Genomic DNA, 24,497 nt, shown 5'->3' on the forward strand with positions numbered 1-24,497 from the left:
CTGTGAAAACCCAGCTGAAGTATTTATTTGTGATTTACTGTTTTCCACATAAAATCATCCTATATAATGTAAAGAACATTTTGTGAAAATATGAACTTGATATATTTAATGTTGACTGAGTAATGTCATGTCAGCGATTGAAATCATAGTGAAATTAATGCTTGAAATTAAACTGTGATGCTTTTTATCTCACAATAAGATTTGAGGCTTTAGTCTGATTTTCACATGCAGTCTCAGTGACATACTTGAGCTGTTACACACACCCCAGATAGCCACTGGACACTGTAACGGAACAGGACCGCAACCGCAAAACGATAGAGCCGGACTCGTTCCTGGGTCCAAACGCACAACGGGCCGAAGCCGTTTCTGGTCTGTTATTAGGGGTTGTTGCGGATATGTACCAGCGCCGATCCAGCACTGATTCAGCACCGCCTGATCATCAGTATCGGCTCAGATTCGAATTGCAGATCTGGACCAAATCAGTGTCAGACACAGCTAATGTCTTTCGGTTATCTTTGGGAAAAGTGATCTGGGCCAGATCTGTTAAAATGATATAAATACTGAACTGATGTTTAAGCTAAAACCTCTATCTGGCACGGATCTGGTTCACAATCAGAAAACGTCTCTGAGATAGAAACGGAGGCAAGGGGCTTAAAACGGATCCGGGCCAAATGTAATTGCTATCTGGGACGACATTGTAACATTTAAAAATGGCGAACAACAACAATGCATCTTTTCTATACCTTATGCCTCAAATAAGACTGGATCAAAAATGCTTGATCAAAGCCTGTATTATAATTATTAGCATTATTTATAAGGTAAAGAACAAGTTTCACACACCAGCAGCTTCAGTAAAGCAAAAATAACGACAGATCATTGAAACCGTGAACTTAAGAAAACAGCTATACTGTTATTAAATGATTCTTCAGACTCAGTGGCGGTTCTACACGGAGGCCAAGGGTGGCCCGTGCCTCTGTAGACATGTCCCTGGCCACCCCTGTGGCCACCCCGCGTTGACCAAATAAAAAAGTATACATTTATTTTGATTTTACACGCGAGCGCCAAAAGCGGAACTAATGCAACGCAACGTTCTACACGGGCAAATTAGAGCGGCGCACCCAACCACTGTAGATGGCTGCAGGTGCTGCTCGGCGAGTGTCTCAATTCGTTCCCAACCTCCCGATGTTGAGAATGTGTATGCAGGTTTGGGCACTGGTAGGGAGTCTAGCTCACTTCACATTGGGACACTGTTCACTTGTTCTCCTGTGACGTGGCTGCGTTAAGCGTGTTGTGATCATTTACAGCTGTTACTCATCAACAACCGGCAAAACCAACAACTCTCTAACTTTTAAAGTTTACACATTGTAAAAAGCGCTGTAATTATGCTCTTACATATACGTGCATAAAATTGGAGGAATATAAATAAAAATAAATATTATTTTACATGTTGATTAGATTGTGGTCCCTAACTGTCTAGCAATGTGTGTTTATATGTAAACTAAAACAAACGTTTGTCTTTATAAAAGTTTGCATTTCATAAAGTTTATTGAGTAGGCTTGCATGCTTTTCGGTTGGGGGGCTTTAGAAAAGAGCCCAGCTCCCCTTTTGCACCTGCACTTACTCTTGTATTAAATAAAAAAGTATATGATTGTAAAGTAAAATAAAGTTTAAGGGGTAGTTTCCCGGAAAGGGACTAGTTCTAGACTAAAATAAATCAATGTAAGGGGCTGTCCAAACTTAAAACAACTTGCAATGCCATATCTTAAAATACAGCTTTGTTTTCCTTCAAAATGCACACAAGTAATGTATAATGTATGTTAAAACTAGTTATATTTCCTAATTAAACTAAGGCCTAGTCCTATCTTAAACTAATTCCTGTAACCACCCCTATAATCTTTAAATATAATTTCTTGCCATTTTTTATGTGCCCCTCTGGTAAAACACTGGCCCCTCTTTGGCCCCCCTAGTGAAATTTGTCTAGAACCGCCACTGTTCAGACTGTTTATTAATCAACGGGGCTCTAAAATGAAATGAATGACAACTATAGCAGATTACAACATAGATTTCCATTGATTTCTTAAACCTGTTGCAAGGTGAGAAGCTTTAATATACATAACTGGACTAGTTTAGCCTTAGTTGCATTTCAGTTTTATCACAATCAACTCGATTCACGACTGCATAAAAATCCTTCTTTGGCATATTGCGTTGCAAAACATTGAAGTGTGTAACCGATCGCATTTCCAGTTTATGTTAATTAGCTTATATGGGCTACGTTAAATAAAACAGCTTATAAGGGCTGACTTCGCGTTAGAATCATAACACAAAACAGGGAACGTAAATCACCTTGTTTATTTTTAAACTGAGGTGAACAGAGCGAAGACTTTACAGTGGAAAGAAAACTGCATTGTATTGATCCAGCGTCACATTGTGTAAACTGCATTTTTAGTAAGGAAGTGCACATATTCAGATATCATAGGAAATAGCAGTAAATACACACACCTTGTTCTCTTCTGAAGTTCACGCGCACTGTGAGACCGTGGATTGAAGACGGCTGTCAGTACCCGATGCGTGCCGCCTGCCCGATCTGTATTGCGCATGCGCATAATTGCGTAGTAGAAAACGTCACCATTTCATTGTGCGATTGGTACCACGCATGTGTGAAACACTTTACGGCTAAGCATAACAACTGGCAGCGTATTTTTGTAGGCTACACTTTTGTGTAGTTAATAAAGACTCTTTTTAAACATATTTAAATGAAGACTTATTGGCAATTATCCAAAACCGCGTCCCAGCTAATACACAGCGGCTCATGGTTCATAATCGTTTAATCACTCTAACCTAAATGTCTTTCAACACAATAATAAACAATATACAATAGCAACTGCAAATTTATTAGTTTCAGTAAACAGAATAAATATACAAATCCATTTACATTTATCAGATGCATTTAACCAACGTGACTTACGAATAGAAACATTCAGCTTACACTTTTTTTCTGTCTCCATGCAAAAGTTTTCTATAATTTTTTACCATAATTTGCAGTAAAACCACGGTAAATATAAAATCAACCATGGTTTATTAATACATAAAAAAATAATCATGCTCTTAAACCAACATATAGTAGTGCATTTTAGTAACCACAAATTTACCATGATTTAAAATAATATGGTTACCACAGTTTCATTCCAGCATTTCAATATTGTTACTGTAGTAGAACCATGGTAACAAAACCTTGAAATAAGATCTGCAGTTTGACCATAGTAAAACCAATGCATGTTTCAAGGTTACAAAAAATCCCTTAATCAGTCCGGGGTAACAGTGACTCACTGAGGAGAATATTCTGGAAACAAAACAATATTAATATCACAATAGCTCTAAGATAATACAAGTCATGTGTTTAAAGTCATGTTCAGTTAAAAGACAATTATTATTATTATAGGGTAAGTTGGCAGAATTTCAACCCACTTTGTGTTGTTACAATGTCTGTAATTTGTAAATGAACCATTTGGATGATGCAAAACATAATTTTGGCAAAGTACTGTGGATAAAAAAAAAGGGAATAAATCAGCACAATTAACTCAAGAATAAAGAGGAAACATTTTCTGTTCAAATGTTAGCATCTATTGTATTTGTAACAATATAAAGTGGGTTAAAAATCTGCAAACTTGCGCTTTGGGGCAGTAATTACAATATTATATTTGGCAATTTTGTATGTCCATCTATAGTTGCCATCATCTAAAGTCTTTGTGAGTGTTGCTTCATCTATTGTTGCCATCGTCTTAAGTCTCTGTGAGTGTTGGCATCATCTGAAGTCTTCACAAATGAAGCTGGATCCAAAAAGGAGCTTCCGTAACCTCTAGTAATTTTAGGATGCGTATCCTGATGGGAAAAAAACAGGAAAGCAAAATTAGAAGGATTAGGATTGCTGCGGTTCATATTATTTCAAGCAAAAGTTTATGTGCACTTCTTATCATTTCATCACTGGAGAACAAGGTCATAAGATGTGTATGCGAATGCTTGGCTTAGAAGAGGTGCTTTTCTTGATTAAGACTGGTAGAGTTTAACTGTTTATGTAAAGTGCAACTATGGTCTGATTCACTTTTTTGCATTTCCTGGTGTGTAAGTGTGTATTAGTAAGTGTTAACGATATGCGAAAGGTACAAACCCCAAAGTAAAAGATGACACAAGTTATCGTCTCCAATGTAAATCTCTTTTCTTGGACAACAACAAACACACAGATTGTAGGCAACAGTTTACTTCCTGGGATTGGTGATGTAGACAAGACTGACAATATCATAATTCCTCCCACTTTGGCCTGTAAGTTTACTCCTGTTAGCATTGCATTGTGAGCGAATCTTTTAAACATGGTAAGGAGCGTCACAATGTACAGATTAGCTGGTCAATTAGGGACACAGAGCTTTTTAAATCACTGAGTTCTGTACAAAATCAATGCGTTTGAGGAAGGAGGGAAATCTAAACCTACAAAAATGTACGGTATGTGGAAAATAATGTTGTTTTTTTTACCAGAAACCACGCAAACACATTATATTATACCATATACACAAGATAACGTTGTTTTCAGCAATGAAATGGGTACATTTTAAATAAATAAAAACACAGCCATAAACCTTTGAATAGCAATGTATTAGTTTGAGGTTCTACTTACTAGTCATAGGATTCATAGCACCTTAGACATGTTTTCTGACAGGTCTGCTTCAACTATGCTGCATGGCCATCAGCATGGACAAATCTACAAACACAACATTTAATTTGTCACAAAGCAAACAATAGTATGCAGTGCGAGATTCATTAAATGGAAACAACCAAGAGCAGATGTAAAACACTGAAAAGAAAATAATAGTATACAAAAGATGATTGTCTGAAAAAGAGATGATTGATTAATTTATTGATTTACTGGTCTGTTTGTCTGTCTGTCCAATGTTATCTCAACTAACTTACCATCTACAACGAAGTGGTTGGCCACCCGCATGACTCTCTTCCAGTCAACCGCGACATCGACATCCCACTTAGTAGGTACTGCCGAAGGGCAGCATGAAATAAATACTGGTCCATGTTGGTCCTTTATACAAATTACTAAAAAAAAAGATATCTTGACTCACCATATGCTGCTACAATGTTAACACATAGATATAATGATGAAAGACTAAATCAAATTAAATCAACTTTATTTACATTGTACATTTTTAATGTGACATGCACAGACAATGAAAGGGATTAAAACAAAGATGACATGACGAAACAATAAAAATAAATTAGATAAACATAAAAAGATAGAGATTAAAACACAACCCTACTGGAAAATCCAGCTAAAACCAGCATAAGCTTTAAGGTGGCAGTAGCTGGTTTAAGCTGGTCCTCCCAGCCTGGCAAAGCTGGTGGGTCAGCTGTCTAACAGCCTGACCAGCTTAAACCAGCAAAAACAGCTGGCGGCGGTTGGCAACACTGGGTTGTGACTGAAGCTAGGATGGAAGGAAGTGGAGTGTCAGGAAGTGATCTAGATATGGAGGAAGAGGGTGATGGCGGGAGAAATGAAGTAAGCAAAAATAGTAAGTGGAAAGTAGTGGAAAAGAGGAAAAGGAGGAAAGATTGGAGCCAAACGTCAGGTACTGAAAGCGAGGGAGGAGATAATCAAAGTAAAAGAGGTAAGGAGGAATACAAGGTTATGGTGAAGTTTATGTCTGAGGCAGTAAATCAAATTAATCCATTGAAAATTACTAAGGCACTGAAAGAAACGATCGGTGTAATTGAAGGTGCTAAAATTTTGCGAGATGGAAAAATGATAGTGTTTTGTAAAGATAGTAAACAACAGAAAGCTGCTGCAGGGATTAAAACCCTTGATGGGCAAAAAGTGACGTGCAGTGTTATGGAAGGGAAAAAATGGACCCGAGGAGTAATATCGGGTATTCCCACTGATATTTCAGTGGATGTAATAAAGAGAAACATCTCAGGAGCAACGGTATTAGAAGCTAGGAGGTTGAAATACACTCGGAATAAAGAGAGACTGGATAGCCTTTCGGTAATGCTAAGATTCGATGAGGAGAAAATGCCAAGTAGAGTATTCCTTGGAGCAATGAGTTATGTGGTAAGACCGTATATTCCTCCTCCGTTGAGATGTTTTAAGTGCCAAAAGTATGGGCATGTAGCAGCGGTGTGTCGAGGTAAGCAACGTTGTGCGAGATGTGGGGGGGAACATGAATATGGGGAATGTGAAGACGGTGTAGAACCTAAATGCTGTAACTGCGGGGGAGATCACAGTGCAGGGTATGGAGGATGTCAAGTGAGAAAAAGTGCTGCTATGATTCAGAATGTCAAGGTATCGGAAGGAGTATCATATGCAGAGGCTATTAAACGAGTTAAGGATACAGAAAAAGCAACAGAAAAGATAGCAGTTCTGCCAAAGATAAGGAAAGAGAGTTCAAAAATGGAAAAGCAAAAGGAATGTGTGTTAATTGAAGACAGGCTGGCATTTCTAACTTTCATTGCTGAAGTGGTAAATTGTTCAGCTCAGACAGTAAGTAGGACTGAAAGAATTAAAATAATAATTAGAGCAGCAGACAAGTATCTAAGTATTGATGGGGTAACGGTAGAACAGGTAAATGAGAAATTAAGTGTGCGTGCTACTAATACACAGACAGAGCGTGGAGGGTCTTAATGGTAGTGACTGTCTTGCAGTGGAATGCAAGAAGTCTTATATCTAATGGACAGGAGTTTAAAAAACATGTTGATGATTTTAATGTGAAACCTCATATAATATGTGTACAGGAGACATGGTTAAAGCCTAACTTGATTTTTGTGGTTCAGGGATATTCAATAGTGCGTAAAGATAGAAATAAAGGAACTGGTGGAGGTGTGATAACTTTTATAAAGCAAGGTGTGGTCTTTAGGGAGGTAAATGTTATTGAAGAACTGGAGGCAGTGGTGGTAGAAGTGAAAGCTGAAAATCAAAATATTAGGATAATTAATTTTTATAATCCATGTAAGAGTCTAAATAAAGAGTTGTATAAAGATGTAGGAGGTGATGGGAATTGTAAGATAGTATGGTGCGGTGATTTTAATGCACATAGTACCTTATGGGGAAGCACAAATAATGATCCAAACGGGAATGTGGTAGAAGAAATTTTAGATGAAAATGATCTTGTATGTCTGAATGATGGCAGCGTTACAAGGATGGATGTAGTCAGAGGAAGGCATTCGGTATTAGACTTAACAATTGTATCTAGTGGTTTAGCAAGGAAATGTAAGTGGGAAGTATGTGATCAGAATAGTATGGGTAGTGATCATTATCCTATTAAATGTAGTATTGGGATGGAAGTAGATGAGTGTCATGAGGAGTATATTCAAAGGTGGAGATTTAAAAAAGCTAACTGGGAAGAGTTCAAAGAAATATGTGAAAGTAAAATGGCAGTTATGAAAGTAAATTTAGGAGATATAGAGGAAATGAATAATAAAATAAATAATATTCTGTGTGATACAGCTAACGAGGTTATAGGAAAAAATAAAGGTATTAGGGTTAAAAAGGCAGTACCTTGGTGGACAGATGAATGTAGTGAAGTAATTAAAATTCGTAACAAAGCGTTAAGAAAAGTGAAAAAAACATATTTATTTGATGACTTAATAGCATATAAGAGAGCACAGGCAGATGTAAGAAGAGTAATAAGGGTGAATAAAAAGAGGTATTGGAGGACTTTTTGTGATGAAATAGGTGAGAGTACAGATATCAGTGAAATGTGGAATATGATAAGAAAGATGGGAGGGATCCAAATGCATAAAGGTGTCCCAGTGTTAATCAAAGATGATAAATATATTATATCTAATGAAGAAAAGGCAGAGGAATTAGTAGAAGCTTTTGTCAAGGTTCACAGTGATAGTAACATATCAGATGATATGAGAATATATAGAGAGCAAATCATGAGTGAAAATCCCAATACAATGGTTCAAAGAGTGCCTGATGGTGATGTAATGGACGAAGGGTTTACCTTATATGAGTTAAAACAGGTACTACAAGGGGTCAGGCATACATCCCCAGGGAAGGACGATGTATGTTATGAAATGATAAAACATCTTTCAGATGTGTCCCTGAATTTTATTTTACTACTGTTCAATAAGATATGGGAAATGGGTAAACTTCCCTCTTCATGGAAACATGGTGTAATAATTCCAATTGCAAAACCTGGGAAGAATCATTCGTTAGCATCTAGTTATAGACCCATTGCTTTGACATCAAATATGTGTAAGTTAATGGAAAGAATGGTAATAGGCAGATTAAATCATGTTATAGAAAAGGGAAATCTTTTGTGCCCACATCAGAGCGGATTTAGAAAAGGACGTAGTACTATGGATTCAGTCATATGTTTAGAATCTGAAATCAGAAAGGCAATGGTAAATAAAGAAGTATTAATTGGAGTATTTTTTGATGTTGAAAAGGCTTACGACATGTTATGGAGAGAGGGACTTTTAATTAAATTAGAAAAGATGGGCATTAAAGGAAAAATATATAATTGGATAATGGATTTTCTGCTAAATAGGACCATTCAAGTAAGGGTTGGGACAAGTTACTCTAGGATTGTGTCAGTTGATAATGGCACACCACAAGGAAGTGTGTGTAGTCCAGTATTGTTCAATATCATGATTAATGATATCTTTTCCAAAGTTGGACAGGGTATTGGAAAATCTCTGTATGCAGATGACGGTGCATTGTGGAAACGGGGTAGAAATGTGGCATATGTGGAAAGATGTATGCAGAAAGCCATCATAGAAGTGGAAAAATGGGCTAATAGCTGGAGCTTTAGAATGTCTGTGGAAAAAACAAAAGTAATATGTTTTTCTAAGAAAAAGAAATTACCAAGCACTAAACTTAAGTTGTATGATAAGGCATTAGAACAGGTCTTAGAAATTAGGTTCCTTGGGATATGGATGGATTCTAGACTTACTTTTGCATTACACATCAAGAAAGTAGTGGAAAAATGTAAAAAGGGAGTTAATGTTCTCAGGTGTCTTGCAGGAGTAGACTGGGGGGCAACTCGGTATTCTTTAAAGAGAATTTACTGTGCAGTGATAAGGCCAATTATTGATTATGGTGGCATAGTATACAGTTCAGCAGCGCCTTCCATGCTAAAGAAAATAAATGGAGTACAATCCCAGGCACTGAGAATAGCATGTGGGGCATTTAGAACATCTCCAATTTCTGCTCTGCAGGTTGAAATGGCAGAAATGCCATTAGAAATTAGGAAAATTAAGCTGGAAATGGCATATTGGTGCTCCGTAAAGGGACATACAGATGCTCATCCAGTAAAAGATGTATTAAAAGAATGTTGGGAGCATGAGTATTCAAGTTTAAATAGTTTTGGATGGAGGGCTGATCAAGTTGCCAAAGATATTGGAATAGAGGGTATAGTTATGAGCCATACAGTAAGTCTACCAATTTTACCCCCTTGGCTGTACAGAATGCCGTTAGTGGATCTACAATTAAACATTATAAAGAATGAAAAGGATAGGTATGTACCTATGGATATAACAGTGGCAAATTATTTGAATCAAAACTATAATAATAGTGTTCAGATATTCACTGATGGGTCTAAAAATCCTCAATCTGGGTATACAGCAGCAGCAATATATATACCTCATATTGATCTGAGTACTGTTAAGAGGCTGTCGAATGACATATCAGTATTTACAACAGAACTCATGGCAATATTCATAGCAATTTTATGGGTGGAAGACTCTAATGTTAAGGATACAGTTATATGCTCTGATTCATTCTCAGCTTTGTGTAGCTTGAAAAGTGGAAAGTCAGATACAAGACAAGATATCTTACATGACATATTACAAATTTTGTACAGGATAAATCAAATAGACAAAAATATTACTTTTCTATGGGTACCAGCTCATGTTGGAGTTGAGGGAAATGAGATCGTGGATAAACTGGCAAAGACTGGATTAAATAAGGATGAAGTTGACATAAAGATTCCATTAAGTAAAGCTGAAGCTAAGTGTATTATAAGAAAATCTGTTATAAATATCTGGCAAGAAAACTGGAATAAGGAGTTAAAAGGGAGACACTTATATAATATTCAGGATACAGTTGGGAATGATAGGAGAAAATATGGATCCAGAAGAGAGGATACAATTATCTCGAGGTTACGCATTGGGCACACCAGGTTAAATTATTATTTACACATGTTAGGGAAAAGTGAGACAGATGGGTGCATCCACTGTGGAGTGGCAGAAACAGTGGAGCATGTGCTTGTTCACTGTCAAGGGTATAATAATGAACGAGTTCAACTTGTAGATGGACTAAAGAAACTGAAAGTAAAGTTAACAATAAAAGATTTATTTCAGAGTGCACAGGTACAGTCAAAAGTGTACCCTATATTATTTAAATATTTGAGAGATACACGGTTAATGCACAGGATTTAATGTGTTACAAAAAGAAGTGTTTAGTATTATTTAATATTATTTGTTTCATTTATATAAGTGTTATCAGTATTATTAATTTTTTTTTTTTTTTTTTTTTTTTTATATATATATATATATACATATAGTAGTTTATCCATTCCATCATCCTAGGTATTCACACTCCATCCCAGTAGGTGGCGGAAATGCACCAATAAGCTGGTTTGCCAACCGCCAATAAACTATAAAGAAGAAGAAGAAGAAGAAGCAAAAACAGCTACCAGCTTATGCTGGTTTTAGCTGGATTTTCAGTAGGGAAACCAAAAACTTGAAATTATGAAATGTAGTGGAGTAAAAATATGATAATATGCTTGGGAATGTATGTTTTCCAAAGTAAAACACTGATTAAAAAAGGAATACTTTTATGTAGAAAGTAAAATACTTAAGTAGTGTCCACCTCTGGTATCAACAAGGATTGTGGTTTACATGTCACATGAATATAGTCAGGGCCAATACACCATCAAATAAATGTAAGTTTAAACACTCAAAGTTTTCAGGTAACCGGACACACTGCATTTCATTGTAAGCCTAACCAGCCACCTAGGCTAGCTAACTACATGCTGATATGAAATACTGTATATTATGTCTTAGTGACCTTCTTGTTTATGCATAAAGAAGCCTGTATATCTGCATTAAAAACTTTTAAACGAACATTTCCGTCACTTACCTTAGCCTCCATATGTTCGCCGGTGTTGTTATATGACGCATTTCTTCACTATTTTTAAACTCCGGTTGTCGCGCATGCGTGGAACAGATCAGGTAGGGTCGTAAACTGTCGTAAAACACGTAGAGCTTCTGCGCATGCGCATAATTATGCGCATGCTCAAAACAGTTCGGGCAGGCGGCACGGATCGGGTACTGACAACGGCGCTAACACGCAGAGTAAAGACGGGGGCGGAGCTAAGAGGGCTCAGCTTAAGGGGGTTGCGTTTGCGGCACAGTCCTTGGCTGGGGCCCTCAAAAGTTAATGGGCCCTTAGAATCGTCCTAACTTTTCCCCCCTTTACGGCGCCCCTGGGAGTTTTAGCTTAACACTGCAGGACACCGACCGGCCCTCCAGGACCGACTTTGAACACCCCTGGTTTAGGTGAACTTTGGTCGGTTTTTACTTTTATAAGTTCATAAAACATTTATCCTTCTGACTGATAACGCTACCATTTTGCCTAGATTTATGTATAGACAGATTTAATGACAAACATTTGCATAATTAAAAGAGGGGTAAAAGTCTTAATGATGATCTGTTTGCCCTAAAAAAACAGTTTGACTTAATGGCTTTAAGTTAAGTTACATCAGTTATTTTTCCTAAAAACTTGTATTTTTAAAAAATCTTGCAATTGTTGTGTAAAAAGTGCAAAATGTTTGGAGTGAGATCTTGTTGCTTTTATGTTTTCCCCAGCAGGTGTTTCGAGCACTTCAATCATTTCTGTGGCTTTAGCTTAAGTTCATTCTAGATTCATTTAATTGCGATTATCATAAATATTTATTACATGTATTTCATAAAGTAATGTACTTTTAATCAGCTTTTAACTTTACAACAAAAATAATAGCCAACAGTGATAACAGAAATAGCTGCAGAGTAGCAGTTTAATTTATGCATGACTGATGAAATGTTCAATCCACAGATTTAAATAAAATAAGTTAATCAAAATGTCTTGATGATTGAGAGAAATCATGCAAATTAAACTAAAACACAGAGTAAAGAAGGGTATATTTTAAGGTTTAGGTAAAGTGTACTTATTTATTTGAGTTAAAACAGCATCAGGTTTAACATTAGGTGTGTTCGAGATCATTCGGCGCTCCGCAGACCGATCGGCGAGGTTTGCCGCTTGCAGTCGAGGGAGGAACTGAAGACGGAGCCGTCAAGCCGGACACCTGCTGCTTGCCGTAGTGACGCGTGCGCCGTGTTTCCTTGTTTTTAATCGCAAATGAAGTGAATTAGATGCTGAATTTGATAAAAACAAACCTTTTAATAAAAAGTTGCAACCAGAAACATTTTATATCGAATATTTAATTGCTGCTTATACTGTATACCCGAAAATAACGGGAAACAATATTATTAAAATACCAATAGTTTGTTATTTTATTTTTTATTTTATTACAAGACACAATATAACATATTTAAGCATATTAAAGTGTTCATGTTTTAAAAGAAACCCAAGTTATTCAGTTTGATCAAACAAAAAAGATAAGAAAAGTCTTCCATATCAGTTCAATTTTATTTATATACTGTAGCACTTTTTACAATTGTTTAATTATTTCAAAGCAGCTTTACATTAATCAACCTGACTCCCTAAACTCCTAGGAGAACAACAACCCTAGAGAGAGAGAGCCAGACATAGCTGATTCTATAGAGGATACACTATATATTAGAAACTATATTATACAACTTTAAAATATAAAAACATTAAGAATTTTAAAAAAAATTTTTTAATGTGTTCAAGGATGAGACAGGATCTGCATCAGACGTTCAGCCAGCGGTCTGTGATCATGAAGTCTGAGGCTGAAATAAAACCTGAAGATGAGAAAGAAAGGAAATGTCAACATTTAATTTTTATTCATCATATTTATAGTATATCTAGAACCTTAAAGGCACAATATCAGTGGCGGCTCGTGACTGCTCATTCGAGGGGCGCTAATTGAAAATAAGTGTTCGGAGTGTCATGTGTGTTGCTTGCGTTTTTAAAATATTTGTTTGTTGCGTCATGTGAACCATGTGCATCACGTGTTTTGTCAAAATAAGTGCCTGCTGCACACGCGTCAAAACCGTTTATGATAAAAGAGACGCTCACGTTCACAAAATACACGCAAGACACTACCTAAACTTTAATTTCGCATGAGATTATGCGAGTATCTGGCAAACGCAAGTGTCTCTTTTATCATAAACCCTTTAGACGCGTCTGCAGCAGGCACTTATTTTGACCATACATGTGATGCACATAGGATCTCTCGACATGCAGAACACATATTTTGAAATAACGAACCACACACATGACGGGCTACATACATGTTGTGACGAACTTGAACTTCGCATCAAGCGCTTTCGGAAAAAAGAAGTCACCGGCCGCCAGTGCACAATATGTATGATTTTTGTAATAAAATATACAAAGATAAATGCAGTTGTGTACTTACATTATGCAGAAAGTGTGCAAAAATGTGTTACTCCTGAGAAATTGTGGCCCTTTTAATGACTGTGCTATTCTCGCTTTCTGGTTGTAGAAACTAGGGAGACACAAGAGGACAAATGCAGAAGTGTTGGTTAAACAACATCTAACACATAGCTGTTAGCTAATTCATTATGATGCCATTAAATAATGTGATCAAACGGATAGTTAAAAAAGCATTCATTTATTACCTTATTTATCCATAAACATGATTAGCAAACTCCATATGTCTCAGGATGATGACAACAGCATCTCCAATCATCCCCCTCTCCTTCAGTCATGCAGCTTCATCCTTTTTATTTTTGTGTGGATAGTGCCCTGTAGTGATGAAAATGTACATTTAAACCAATCTTCCAATACAACTAACTACAGAAAATAAAAAGCATGTAATCTGCAAAATGTAGATTCCTACTTGGTCTGTTACCTCATTTTGTATACGAGTAGCTCTTCTTCGTCAGACTCAATTTTAAACCAGTCATGATCTAAGATCTTCTTGAGCGTCGGACGATCACTTGGATTCTTGGCCCGGCAACCTCTTAACAGATTGGAGATTTCTGTACAAGATTTAGGAGAGAGCTGGTTAGTCATCATGACACACAAATAGCAATAATGATCATGGCATAAAGAGACGCTTTTGTTGTCATTTAATAATACTGCAAAAAAGTCTATAATCTAAAGGGACCCTGGTCACAGACAGACAGTACCTCAGGTTAAGATGATGGCACAATGATGTAATACATTGGCGAGCCACTAAATGACTGTTTAGCTAAACACAATAAAATACATCTTGCCAGACAGACCGTATCCTCTGATAATATTTATTGTGGATTTGATCAGAGGCTTTGTGTGTGCATGTTGATCAGTCATTTTCACTCACCCTTTGATAAACGATTTCTCCTCCGATTCCTGGATTTCACGAAAGATCCATGCACCATATAGTACAGCACATCACCTAAGGCCCAGACGTTTTCTCGCACGGCCTGAATTTTTTCGATCTCAGCGCACCATGAAGCTCCTGTACACAAAACGTCATGTTGAGTCATTTTGTAAAAGAAACAGCAGGTTTCAATACTCCGCTATATATAAAAAAAAAAATCAGCTCACCCCTAAAGTCATAGGAATCATAGCCATCATCATGCGTCATATAAACTCCAGACCCAAAGTCAATTAACTTCAGGCTCATTGTTGATTGCTGCACCAAGAAGTTTCCGGTATGGATGTCGCCATGGAAAACTCCATTATCCAGACAGTGTTGCACTGCCAGTACCGCCTGACGCATGAGATGTCTTGCTGTATTTTCACTTAGTTTTTCTTCACGATTAACAAATTGCATCAAGGATTCGCTGTGCAGTGGGTACTCCAACACGAGCATATAAAAGTGTTTAGTCTCGTACCAGTCATACAACTGTATGACATTGGTGCATAAGGGGGCATCTCTTAACTTAAGCAGCAGCGCCACTTCTGTAATGAGCGGTTTGGGGTATCCAGGCTGGAGAAAAAATGGTCAACAAATTACAATTAGATAAAACAAATATCTCGTATTGGTGCGTAATCGCTATACTGTCTATTTTCTGTTTAGTTCACTTCATCAAATTTTATAACAACTTACAATCTGAATAGTGCTATGATTGATTTGTCTGCTTATTAGCTTGATGGCAACCTGTAAAGAGAAAAACAACAAAAGTTAATTTCTCTTGAGCTGACTGAAGCGGCTCACCTCACACTTCACACATAACTTTAAGGTTTGAGAATCTACAAGCTTTAAAACATGGTTTAGATCAAGTGGACATACAAATTTCAGCAAACATTGTGTTTGATATAAATACGAGTGCATTACCGGAGTGCCATCCGATTTACGGATCCCTTTGTACACTTTGCCATGGAAACCTTCCCCAAGCATTTCATCCTCCAAGAGTTGATATTTAGAATCAAAAGTGTCTGAAAAACACACAGAAAAATGATGAGGTGACAGTACATGTTAACATTCATATACTCACAGACGAAAGGTACAGCATACATTTCCAGGTACAGAAGAATATGATGAAGAAACCATTTCACATATTGGTGCAAACAAAGTAGGAGTAATGGAGTCAGTACACTCACCTTTAGGCACTGAGGGATCAGCTGGTTTCTTCTCGCTTGGCGGTTCAAAAGCTTGTTGAACAACATCTATAACTTTTGGCCTGACAACTTTAACATCTTCTGGTAAGGGATTTCTGGGATTTTCAAGGGCTTTTGCCCCAGGATTTCCATCTTCTTTTGACCCAGGATTTTTAGCTTTATTTGGGTCGGGATTTCCGCCACCTTTTAACCCAATATTCTCTGGAATGGCACCTATCTTCTGTAGCCTGGCATTAGCTGCAGCGATGCCACCAAAACTGGCCAGATCCGCACCACCCATGGCATCAGGAATAGCTGGATCGGCATCTATTTTCACTTTACTCTTCCCTTTTTTTCTCCAAGGGTTGTGAAATGAGCGGCTCTTTGAAGCCTTTTGTTTGTGTTTCTTTAAGCCAACACTCTTCGATTGAGAATCTGCCAGATCAACAACTTCCCTGGCATCAGGGATAGCTGGATCGGCCTCAATCTGTGAAGTCGGCATCGACTCCACTTTGCCCCTCCGGAAGCATCCAAGCAAGCGTTGCTTCAATGTCATGCGTTTATCCGGACAAATCTTTGGTTTTGATTGGGGGCAGGCCAGATCAGGAACATCCATGCCAACAGGAATATCTGAAATGGCCTTGGGCTGTTGAGTTGGCACAACAGTCACTTTTTCTCCCTGGAGGTTAGATTTGCGGCTCTTTGAAGCCTTTTGTTTCTGTTTCTTCGGACCAACGTAGGTCTTTGACTGTGATGCAAGATCAACAACTTCCCTAACATCAGGGATAGCTGGATCCGCTTTAAGCAGGGGAGTCGGCACTGACTCCACCTTGCCCCTCCAGAGACAGTCAAAGAATGCCATTCGTTGTTTTTCCGGTTTGATCTTATTGTTTAATTCAGAGCTGGCCAGACCAGCATCATCCTTTAGATTAGGATTAGCTGAATCCGCATTAAGCTGTGGAGAAGACCAGAGGTGGGTCAGACAGACAGACAGATAAATGTTTCCAGCCATGTTTAGAAGCCATGTTTCCATCCAAGGCTTTTTAGCAAAAAATGCTTTAGCGCATAAACGCAATACCTCAAAAAATATAAATTTTTTAAATAGCTTTAACGCAAATAAATGTGATGTCACATGATAGATCTTCATCACACGCAACCTCTGAAGGGCATAACAGCAAACAATGGTCGCTCTTATTGCAGCCTGAGACTTTCTGTTTTGATTTGCAGAGTCGATCCTCCCTATACGCAGAGGGTACGCAAGCTGCACTGAACTTACTTCATGAAGTGCTGAAATGTCAATCACTTATCCATACAATGATTCATGTTTATTCTCCTTAATATTCAATTTTTTCTCCTCATAATCGGGTGCCTTTGGTGAAAGCACATTTATTTTAAATTACCAAGACCACAAACATCAGACTTGACCTGGCTAAGCTTTTATTGTAAGTGCATTAGAGAAATTAGGTAGATAATTAGCTCAAGGTCAGATTTTTTTGCAATACACCAAAACTTATGTGACAATTTGCTTACATCATTCGTGACATCACAACGGACACAATTTTAGCTCCATTTGAATAGAAAACCTTTTTTACACATATTCACTTGGTCGATAACAAAACCTGGATGGAAACATGTCTATAAATGGACAGATAGTTGTACTAAATGTAATGATGTAACAAACCTCTGAAGGAATCAGTGTTTCCACTTTATCATTATGAAGGAATGGGTGCCTTACATTCTTCCACGCCTTCTTTATTGATTTAAAGAATTTATTCTTGCATTTTTCTACACCAAAAAACAAAAACAAATGATAAACTATTAGAAAATTCATTATGACAAAAGTTGAACCGTTGTCAGTAATGATACTTAATAAACACATTTAACAAACTGTCCACCCAGATACTATTTGATCAAATATGTATATGTAATTGAGTATCTAATTCTTTATAACAAATTCCTAAAAACACAGCAATGATTATTGCATTAATAATGCTGTTAAAATAAGAGTTTAAAACACACTAGCAATGGTCTAAACTTAATTTCTTATTGTAAGATGCTTTATTTTACTGACTTTCATGTAATAAGATATCAGTATCGGCAAGGGCCAACAAAACTATTGAGGAACAAACATGATACAGATTTAAAGATTGTCAAGAACACAAAATTTCCATCTGACCTGTGGGGCTGTTCGCCTCCTCAAATGCAGGAGTAAACTCCTTTACTCCTCCTCGTGGATGTGAACTCCCGGCGCGTCTGTCTAACAAATGTCCGTTGTTCGGGACAATTTCAGGGACAGCACACGGAAGAACAAAATCCATTCCACCATCATCACATCTCCATCCCAACACTGCAATTCAATAAACAATGTTATGAAATGAATGCTTTATCTGAAGTGATCAATATGTGTCTAAAACTTGTCACTTATTTTAATGTATTATTTATTCAACTGTATAAAATAAATATCACATTTGCAATCATGCTGAGCAGAAACAATAAACATCAGACAGTAACATACAGGGATGCAAACAATGACATGATGTTGTGTATTGTGTTATTGTAAATCTGATGAGAAAAAATACAACTTTTGGGTAACACTTTATTTTAGGACCCGCAAAGTACCGTGTAATTAAACCGAATTTACAGCGTACCTATTTGTAACAACAGGGTAGGTAACCTGTAGGTATAAGGGAATAATATTTTAAGTTTGGGGTAATAAGGGGGTAAGAATATGAAGAATTATAAATTATTTATACTCTAAGTATTTTATAACAACAGGGTACCTATTGTAATATTACGTGGTATGTATGACTTAGTCAAGTCTATGGGGAAATTATGTTTTATTTATTTTTTATTGTGAATTTTTCATATTGACTACTGAATGTTGTATACAGTCAATGTCTACGAGCCACATCGGCAAATAAATATAACAGCACATCACTTTTATTTTAGTAGCCTATATTACTTGCTTTTAATAATAAAAGTCCAGCTGATTTAATGTGGTTATCTTTTTTTAAGGTAAAGTTAAGTTAAGGAAAAGTTCGATTATCGTACCAATACCTAAAAAAGTTAAACCAACTTCCTTGAACGATTATCGTCCTATCGCCTTGACCTCTTTAGTTATGAAGGTTTTAGAGAAAGAAATCAAGAATTATATAATGACGGTCGCAGGACCACTTTTAGATACTTTGCAGTTTGCATATCGCGCTGGAAGAGGCGTAGATGATGCTAAACTGTTCTTGTTAAATACTTTGAGTCGTCACTTGGAAAATAGTGGATCTTTTGCCCGGCTTTTATTTGTGGATTTTTCATCCGCTTTTAATCTTGTGCAACCTGTTGTGTTAGGGAAAAAACTTATTAGTCAATTTAATCTTGATCAGGGATTGGTTTTATGGATCACAAATTTTTTATCAGATAGACAACAAAGGGTTAGGATCAATGAGGTGTTGTCAGATATTGTAAATATCTCCACAGGTACCCCACAAGGGTGTGTGCTATCTCCTATCTTGTTCATACTATATACAAATGACTGTCAGAGTCTGCAAGATAACAGTTTTCTTATAAAATACGCAGATGACACTGTGTTACTATCCTTGCTTACACATTCTGATCAGGAGTATGGTTTAGTTTTGAACAATTTCATCTCTTGGTGTGGAAATATGAAACTGGATTTGAATGTCTTAAAAACTAAAGAGATGATTGTTAATTTTGGCAGGAGAACACTATCACTTCAACCGATAGTAATTAATGGCACACATGTGGAGGTGGTAGAAAAATATAAGTACCTGGGCACGATCTTTGACAACAAGTTAAAGTTTGATCAGAATTCTGAGTTAATTCTCAAAAAATCGCATCAAAGATTGTTCGGGCTGAGAAAGCTAAATTCTTTTAATGTACAAAAAGCAGTTCTTATGTCATTTTATAATTCATTTGTTGAAAGTGTTTTGTCATTTTCTTTTATTTGTTGGTTTACATCACTGTCCTTAAAAAACCGAAATCAGTTGGAGGGCATTGTAAAGGTATGTTCGAAAATTATTGGTGTTCCCCTAAGAAGCCTTGCCTCCTATTATGAACAGCAAGTGCTGAGGATGGCACATAAAATATTAGGAGATTGTACCCATCCGTTGAATCAAGACTTTGAGTGGATGCCCTCACAGCGGTGCTTAAGAGCAATTAAATGCTCCACAAATCGATATAAATTTACTTTTGTACCTGAAGCAATAAGGTTATATAACAAATGTAAGTGATTTGTATTTTTTTATTTATTTATTTATTTTTATTTTTTATTTTTATTTTTTTGGTGTTTTTATTTTTTATTAGATGTTTAGTATATGTGTAAGTGTTTGTGTGGGGCACTATGTACGTAAGCTTAAACTAATTACCCCTCGGGGATTAATAAAGCTTTAAACTAAATAGCAACTTATTCCCTATTTACCAGGAAACTCCTACATTTGCGGACATATTTGAAGTGGTGCTTTGCAATTTATTTACTGTAAACACAAGTATTTTAGCCAAATATAATTTATGCAATGGCAAACCAGAATGAAACAACAGCAGATATCAGCTGCCGCTAAAGCAAAAGACGACTACATGCGTAGGCTACTGCGCAGGTGTAGAGCGCGCGGCCGTCTGCAGCAGGTTTGCTGGAACGCGATCCTGAGGTGAAATTTCTTTAAAAGGTTTTAAAAACGTTCTACACTGTGGTGTACGGCTGCGAGTGATGTCGGCAGGATCCGCAGTAGCAGTTTTAACATAAAGTGGCATGGCATCTTGTTTTGTGGCACTTCCGGGTTCCATTGGCTCGTACCAGTGGCTCGTCGAGTGGCACTTCCGGTGTCCAGTGGCTCATGCCACTCCGTTTGGTTGCTCGTACACTGACACATGTCAGTAAAACTTAGGTCTGTTTGATTGAGGCATGTGGCACTGATAGTCACTGATCGATCATTACAGATTCGAGCGTAACTTACGCGTGCTGCTGCTATGTTCATTTAATTGTGACACAATGATTTTGTGTGTCCTGTTTGACTCTGATGTTTCAGGTAACCGAATGCGTAAATTGAGTCGAGAGCTAAATATATCATCTTGACGCTCGTTCATAAAGGAATTGTATGATCACAATATTTAAAATGGAAATGCATAATATTTTGAGTGTTTTCATTTAATAAAGCACAGTATTTGTCTGAGCCATGGTCGTGTGAACATTGTGCCTTTTCTTAATATTTAATCAGTTTTTGTAAATCTTTTTTTTTTAAGTAGTATGCCTAATTTAGGTGAGTCTACTAGATACCCTTTAAATGAAAGACGAGATCGAAGAAAAAACCTGACCCCTTCTTAAAACATACTGTAGGAAAAACTGTGTTTGATTTAATCATTTGTAAAGTGTTTTGCTTAGTGTTTTGTAAATCTGTTTTGCTTTGAAATAATCCAACAATTTATTTAAAATAATTACTATCTCATAAATGTTGTGAAATAATAATTTGTTCAAACCCTTATTTCTTATAGACAACAATCTATATAGACTGTATAAAATGTAATTTTGAAGGGCACGTGACGTATCTGCACTGTCAACACCGTGTAAATATCAAGTTGTAAAAAAATAAAATAAATATCAAGTTGTAAAATATGTAATAGGACATTGTTTTTAAACATAAACATGGTTAGACTGACACCTACTGTTTTGGCGTGCATGTGTGTAAATGCGGTACTTGCAGAAAAAAATATTATAATATTCTGCGAGATTCTTATAAATGACACTTTTTATTAAATACAACACATTGGCACTGGTTACAAATAAAAACATGCCACTCACAGACTACTTCTCAAATAATACAATTAGAAAATTTATATTAAAAACTAACAGTATACAATATAGCTCAGGCATGTTGTGCTTTATTAAATATATAAAATATTTGCCTTCCCATTTTAAATATTTACATTTTTAATACTTAAATTGTGAATTATGATCATACAATTGTTGAACAATCATCAAGATGTCCTATTTAGCTCTCGATGCATTTCACGCATTCGGTTACCTGAAACACCAGACAGTCAAAAAGGACACACAAAATCATTGTGTCACAATTAAACATAGCAGCAGCACGCGTAAGTTACTCTCGGATCTGTAATGATCGATCAGTGAATATCAGTGCCACATGCCTCAATCCAACAGACCTAAGTTTTACTGACATGGAATGGTATGAGCCATTGGACATCGGAAGTGCCACTCGACGAGCCACCACTAAACAGTGACACGAGCCACTGGACAGCGGAAGTGCCACTCGACGAGCCACTGGTACGAGCCAATTGAAACCGGAAGTGCCACAAAACGTAGTGGCACGTGCCACTGGCTTCTGTGCGTAAGATGTCATGCCACTTAATGTTAAAACCCCTTCTCAGGATCCGCATGCTGGATAAGGTGACTGGTTTTGTTAATACATGACTCACGCATTTCAAACAATGTTTTTCAAGAAAGTTGCCAGCTAACGGTAGCAGGTTAGCTAGCACATAAGTTAGCCTAAAGTTATTAACGTAACTGGCTTAGAAAACTCTGTTTCTCTCAAGGCACAGTGAAGAAACATTTACTAAAGGCTTTCATTTATGTTTTTTGTTATGCAGAACAGCATTTGTGAGACGACATCAACTCATCATCCGAGTGGACAAGAACACCAACAGAGGAAGCCAAGCCGCAAAAACAATGAAAAATTGTCATGACTTTTTATTTTAAATAAAAGTTATGTGATAATAAACATTAAGTGTTGGCTTAATTATAATGTTTTAAAGATGTTTTGAAATAAGTTGTTTTAAAATAAAAATAACAATATTCTGTATGTTTATGGTATTTACCCTATAACATTTATAACAAGAGGTGAACAAAGCACCACTTTAGTTTACAGCCCGCAAATTTGTGAGTTACCTGGTACATACACAGAACAATCGGGGAATAAGCCTCACTTTAATTTACAGCCCGCAAATATGAGAGTTACCTGGTATATACACAGAACAATCGGGGAATAAGCCCTACTTTAGTTTACAGCCCGCAAATATGAGAGTTACCTGGTAACTCCTGTATACATATACAGATCAAAGAGGTACAAGTTGCTATTATTTTTATTGTGTGTTATATTTTATTTGCCGACGTGGCTTGTAGACATCAACTGTAGGCTATACAAAACACTTCATCAGGTAAGTAGCAAATATGAAAAAATAAAAAACATATTACACATAGACCATATTACCCATAGACGTAAGTCATACATACCACGTAATATTACAATAGGTACCCTGTAGTTATGAAATACTTAGAGAATAATTTTCCATATATTCTTACCCCCTTATTACCCCAAACTTAAAATATTGTTCCTTATACCTACAAGTACGTACTGTAGAGGTACTCTGTTGTTACAAATAGATACGCTGTAAATTCGGTTTAATTACGCGGTACTTTGCGGGTCGTAAAATAAAGTGTTACCCACAAGCTCGGCTTCCGTAAATAAACAAAACATTTGCAGTCTGGTATGCACTGCTTACTATTTATTATGTTATACATCACTTATGAAAATTAAACATTTACATCCAACAAAACATGGTTAACGGTACTGTAGTTAAACCATTACCACAAAATAACCATGGTTTTGCAAATAGCACTCAATATACCAATAAACATGGTTACTTTACCACATAAAAACCATTGTTAATTTCCGTGAGGGATATTAAAAAACAAGGCCTCATACGGCGTAATTCATATATTATATTGCGGGGATGTTTTATTCATTTTGGTCGCTTTTTGTTAAATTAATGGAGTCAAAATTTGTCTGCGTATTCTGCCGGTCAAGAAAAACGGCGAGTAAAATGTCAAGTACACGAGCACCACCTGGTGTGTCTACATGTACACGTGCATTAACAACACAATAACTGTATCAGCATGAAAGTCAGACTTTTTGCCTTAACTTGCATCTTACCTCTTTGGCGTTTCGCCTCATGTGTTGGATAAACATCCACCATCTCCTCCTCATCATCCTCCTCTCCTCCACATGGATTTAAACAACCGGCAGCGCGCCCGACTTGTGACGAAAGTCCGATATCAAGGACATAGTCAAAGTTCAGCACAGCATTCGGCAGAAAAAAATCCATGTTCTCGACATCTGTTCCTTCCATGACCTTGTCGGACAATGGTGTTACAGGACGAAACATGATGTGAAAAGATAACTGAAAGACTTAACTGTGCTTAGACTCGGTTCACAGAGGGTTGAAATCTAAGTAAACTGTCTGTCCGTACACAGTGCGTCAAGCAGTTTAAAGCTGCGGACTTTTTGAAAGTCTGCAAATTCACTTGGCAATCTGTACAGTAGCGTTCGGAGTAAAACCAAAGGCAAGCGTTCAGATCAGTCAAATGATACCGGTCTCATCTAGCTGAGCCTTTTGTAACATTATGTGACGTCATAATGGTTCCATGACAACGCCGCGTTCTACAGTATGGTTGTCATGGAGTTTAATGACTCTGTTCTGTTTACGGTTCAACTGTGATGAGTTTTTTTTTTTTTTTATATATATATATATATATATATATATATATATATATATATAATAGCAAAACTCTTTAATATGTCTTACTTAATGCTTATTACTACTTTTTAAAATGTATTTTACAATATGTATAGATGCTATTTTGTATTAATATATTTAGACCTATTGTGTTATTCATTTACAACCACTAGATGGCGCTATGTTAATTACCAGTAATGTTAAAAGAAAAAGAGTATTAGTCGAT

The 24,497-nt window shown here is 36.7% G+C and overlaps 1 protein-coding gene across 1 annotated transcript; it reads right to left on the reverse strand.

Moving 5' to 3' along the window:
- Nucleotides 1-12,896: 12,896 nt before the first annotated feature.
- On the reverse strand, nt 12,897-16,235 carry LOC135730177 (serine/threonine-protein kinase pim-2-like). Its single transcript, XM_065248011.1, has 9 exons — nt 15,737-16,235; nt 15,471-15,571; nt 15,243-15,293; nt 14,738-15,122; nt 14,511-14,648; nt 14,058-14,187; nt 13,825-13,951; nt 13,602-13,691; nt 12,897-12,984 (listed from the first exon to the last, which is right to left on the reverse strand). Exons 1-7 carry the CDS (start codon nt 16,233-16,235, stop codon nt 13,930-13,932), a joined length of 1,326 nt encoding a protein of 441 aa, XP_065104083.1. The 3' UTR covers nt 12,897-12,984; nt 13,602-13,691; nt 13,825-13,929.
- Nucleotides 16,236-24,497: the final 8,262 nt, after the last annotated feature.

The sequence above is a fragment of the Paramisgurnus dabryanus genome, chromosome 11 (assembly GCF_030506205.2).
Source record: "Paramisgurnus dabryanus chromosome 11, PD_genome_1.1, whole genome shotgun sequence".
Lineage (NCBI taxonomy): Eukaryota > Metazoa > Chordata > Actinopteri > Cypriniformes > Cobitidae > Paramisgurnus > Paramisgurnus dabryanus.

What these genes read in the sequence shown, in the direction of transcription:
- LOC135730177 (XM_065248011.1), bottom strand. Translation starts at nt 16,235, where the DNA reads ATGCCGACTTCACAGATTGAGGCCGATCCAGCTATCCCTGATGCCAGG. An exon ending in TGATTCCTATGACTTTAGGG is followed by an intron (nt 14,649 to 14,737) that starts GTGAGCTGATTT and finishes TTTTGTGTACAG; the next exon opens with GAGCTTCATGGTGCGCTGAG. An exon ending in GAGAAATCGTTTATCAAAGG is followed by an intron (nt 14,188 to 14,510) that starts GTGAGTGAAAAT and finishes AATCTTGTACAG; the next exon opens with AAATCTCCAATCTGTTAAGA.